The following is a 4,758-nucleotide window of genomic DNA, read 5'->3' on the forward strand; positions in this document are numbered from 1 at the left end:
TGTACTGTTATTATATTAAGGTGATATTTTAGGATAGTCTGATCTTTGATCGAACGGACCGAAAGTAGTCAAGATTTTCAAGTCTTAAACATTAATTGCTTCCATCTGTTCTTTTCTCTTTCTCAGAAAAAGTAGAAATACGTGTTTCTCCTCCCAAAGATGCAGCGATAGGTCACCATCACCCCTTTCCCTTTCAATTCACAAACCACTGACCCCATTTTACATCTCCTCCTCCTCCCCTTCTCCCTCATGTCAAAACAACAACCCTAGCACTGCCATGGCTACTGCCCCTATGCGAGAATCCCCCCAAAACTTGCCTCTTCCACCCCCTAAAACCAAAAATCAAAAAAAGCAAAAGCTCTAAATTCGTGTAAGAATGAAAAATCGGTCCAAGTAGCCATTAATGTCTTTAAAATCAAACCCCCCCCTCACATTTCCCCCCCCCCCCCCCCCCCTTTCTCATTATTTTGTTGTATAGGTTTTAAATCTGGACCTTTTAAGTCCAGATTTGCACCTATAAATGAGGGAGGGGTTGGACAGTAAAAAAATAAGAGAAGATAGAGAGAAAAATAAGTGAAAAAAATGGGGCAACAAAAACAAAAGTGAAAACAAGAAATTCGTGATAAAAAAGAAGAGAAAGAGCAGAAGGAAAAAAAAAAGAGAAGGGAATTGTAGGTTCGTATGCTGTTCCCGATCAAATCTAGGTTCCCGGAGTCCGAGTTCTTTGCTAAATTCTTGAGGGAAAGCCCCGATTTTGCTGCACCCCAAAAAGTGCGAATCTGTTTTCTCGCCTCATTTTTTTCTCCTTTTCTTATATATTATTTGGTGAGGTGAGCATGTTAGTTTGAATTTATTGAAGTCCTGTGTTGTTAAAAGATGAGTGGCCGTCTAATCTCGATCACTTGAGTTGTCGATGAATGATTGTAAAATTGGGGTCTGATGTGATCGTTTATTGGGATTAAAGTTGTTTGTTTGGATGCGTGTGTTTAAGTGTTAATTCCACCCGTCTTTAAAAATTAGGCGTGAATATGATTTTTTTTTTTTTTGGTTTATGTTGCCTTGATTTAGAAACCAGTTTATGTTTTAATTTGTTCTCCGTTAGATTCGTAAAGAATATCAATGATGTAGCATACTAACCAATCTAAGTATTTTTCTTTATACCTGTTTCTTGCGAGATACTAATTAATTCAAGTTTAATTTCTTTCTCTTATATCTGAAATTAAAGTTATTATACGGTACTGACTATGACATGTTTTAATTGCATATCTTCAGTTAATTATGTTGTAGGATAATGACTTATTTAGGTGCCCCCTTATGTACTTAATTTCAAGTACCCATGCAGTTAGTTTATGAGATATTTATTTTCCGGTTTCGCTTTAGTCTACATAGTATGGAAAGTTTGGTTAAAACAACTTCAACAAGTAATCGGTAGCATTAAATTTGTCCTTGTGGTATGGTATTCAAGTTGTATATATATATACGTAGAGTAGCAAAGCTAAAGGATAAATTTGTATAAATCTAATATGGTAGGCGGATTGCACTGTATAAATTTTGCAAGAAAATTGCATGCGGAGATTGTAAGTGTATGTGCACGGTTTGTGGAAAAATGAATTCAGTAAAAACGGCTCATTATGAAGTTATTAGAATGAGTTGGAACTTTGGGGAGGGGTCCAGGATGTAGTTTCCATTAAATAATAAAAAACATGCCCTTTTAGATCAATATGGTGTAAAGTTTTTTTAGTTTGAAAATTTTAGAAGATTCAATCATATGGGCAAGATTATCTTTGGGTTTTTCGTTACATACATCTTTTTTTCCAGTAAATAAATATTTTAAGAAGTTGGAATATTTTAAAACAAGTTTACATGCTCTGATTCCCTGTTCTGTGTCTTTTGTTATGCATTTGTTTATGTGATCTCACCTTAATATTTTTGACTTTTTCTCTATTTGATGTTTTCTAATCCTTGTGAACCCGAGAGTTGGAGTTCCGCAATGGAACTCATCTTGACCCAAGCATTGGGTCAATCGCTATTAGAAGCACAGAGCATTGGAGTCCCGCAAATTTGGAGTCTAAGCTCCTAACCAAAATTATTATTCTTTATCATCTTTGATTTAATTTATATTGAGTTATATTTTAGAATAATTACTAACTCTCATTGTTAAGATTGTTTGAGGTAGATTTGAGCGATTATAGAATTCGAGCTACTCTATTATTTATTGACCTTCTTAGACATGATTTTATCATCACGTAGTTCACAAATATCACATGTTTATTATTTGATTAAAAATACGCTTTGTCATACTCGACCAATCCTTTGAAAAGCTCATCACAAGTATTTCAAGTGAATTTAGCATAGTAACCCCCATATTTTTTTTAAAAAATATATAGCAAAATATAAAATGAAATTTCCGTGTTAACATGGTTGAGAGATAAGTCGCTAAATCTTAGATTTATCAAGAGAGTCCGCCCACTTATTTTAACTTATTTTCAATAAATAGTTCTAACGTCTTAATTCATATTTCGTGTCTTCAATGTTTATTCGGGTTTTTAGATTCGTAAAAGACTAAGAAATGCGAGGTATATATATTCACCCGCTACTGCGTATCGAGGTATATCATTTTACATATTACTATGATAATTATCTTTATTATTATTACCAATATTTACTATTATTGTCATTATTATTATTGTCGCTATTTATCGTTATTATTATAATTATTATTACCATAATTATTATCATCTCAATTTCATCACACCTATGAATCGTCATTTATTTCTCACTTATTCCTAATCTAAATCCATTTGAGTGATTTTACATCCTTTCGTGTTTTCAAATATATTCACCATTTATCTTAAATAAACTATTCACGCTTCAAATTTTTTTTTTTTTATTTTTTTTTTTATAAATTTTGTTTACATATTTAACTCCATGCTTTAAAATACTGTATCTATTTTCATAAATAACTTAAATTGAATATTTAAATTCAAATATCTTTTCAAATCCCCTAATAGAATTATGAGACCTTTTTCACAAAAATTATATTATTATTTTTAGGCATGCATATTTTCATAATAATTACATTTCCTCCTTGATACATGGTAGCGTCGCGTTTATTATACCTCAAGTTCTCTTTTGAAATAATAATAAAGTTTCTTATCACTGTTTTAAGCAAATAACAAAATAATTTTTTTTTTCTTGAATATTTTCCTAAAGTAAGCATAAGGACTATCTTCGGATAGGCCCTGAGGGGTGCCTAACACCTTCCCCTCGGGTAACCAAAACCCTTACTCAGAATCTCTAAACATTTTTGAAAGATCAAAATAGAGTTTTCTACATAACAAATGGTTTTTTTCTAATTTTTCTAAAAAGTTAGGTGGAGACTCTAAAAATAAATTTTTAATCCCAAGAGTCATGACATACCACCATATATCGTGTGCTGTATCGACTGATTCAGAATAGGGCTCGACAGTTGGCATGTCCACACCAGTTATTGCAATGACAGTAAATTCAGACTATCTTTCTCAGAAAGTCAATCTTCTTGATCCGTCCTTACAAACATACAATGTTGAAGTTCCAAATTAATATATATGTTATTAATTAGGAATATCTTTGTGTAAAAGAAGGTTCAGCATGTTATATACTTTACCTGATACATTAAATACACCAAATTAATGTTTTATGAAATGTATCATACCATTATTACATATTATGATACATAACAGTTTCACTAAACTGTATGGGTTCCTTCTTATAAATACAGCCACACAGATATAATGGTAACAATGTATTACAATATAGATGTCAGATGGGTTCTCATACACACTTAATTTATATCTAATAATTTTACTTTTTAGAATTCTACCAATGATATTTCAACTGATGCGTTTCAGGAATCGATAGATAACATTATAGCTGAAATTTCCACACCAGTCGTTGCCATGGAAATGAAGTCTGTTAGTCCTAATGAAACCAACAACAATGAATGTAAAATCCATGATAGTCAATTTCCATCAGTTCTTCCTGAAGCAAACTTGGGTAAACAAGATGTCATTAAAACACGTGCACCAAGAAACAGGAAGCGAACTAAAATATTCAGGTCATCATTTACAACTGAATTTTCTTCAAGTTGTAAAGGCAAACAATCTGCAACAATTAATTTTCCTCAAAAGCATCCATTTGATGGTTATCTTATTTCCTATGATATGCCGGCCGGACTAATCGAAGAGTACTGTGATTGAATTGTCAAAGGATTACTAAAGTGTCATGAAAAGAAGTAAGATATTTTTACTTTTTTTCATTATTATTTTATAATTTTAAAATCACAAAGAGTAATATCATTTCATTATACTTATGTAGGAAATTGAAGGACAACCACTACAGGCTAATAAATCATGACTTGATTTTAGTTCGTTGGATTTTGTTGTTGCACAACCAGATTCAAGAACTAGTTTTACACAATGTATCAGCCCAACACCTGCTAGAACGATGAGGTATTACAAAAAATATTACTTACATGTGCAATAAAGACCTTCTGATACATCTATATACATCATTATACATTCTGATACATAACTTATATATAAAGAAGATAACTGCCATTCTCAAATTTTGTTTGCCAAATGAATTTTTAATGAGAGTTGAATTTATGGAGATCAGTAACTTATTTATTTTGTTATTTTAAGCAGCATGTAGATGTTATATTCTACTACCTTCGTAAGAAATCAAAGCAACAAAAGGATCAAGAATATCAATACACCA

The 4,758-nt window shown here is 31.6% G+C and overlaps 1 protein-coding gene across 1 annotated transcript in view; it reads left to right on the top strand.

Moving 5' to 3' along the window:
• Window positions 1–4,238, top strand: part of LOC124898047 — a 10,974-nt gene extending 6,736 nt beyond the window's left edge. The window contains exon 9 of the mRNA XM_047411667.1: window positions 3,891–4,238. Within this exon, the coding sequence (XP_047267623.1) occupies window positions 3,891–4,238 (348 nt within the window). The remainder of the gene's footprint in view (window positions 1–3,890) is intronic.
• Window positions 4,239–4,758: the final 520 nt, after the last annotated feature.

This window comes from Capsicum annuum, chromosome 4 (genome assembly GCF_002878395.1).
Source record: "Capsicum annuum cultivar UCD-10X-F1 chromosome 4, UCD10Xv1.1, whole genome shotgun sequence".
Taxonomy (NCBI): Eukaryota; Viridiplantae; Streptophyta; class Magnoliopsida; order Solanales; family Solanaceae; genus Capsicum; species Capsicum annuum.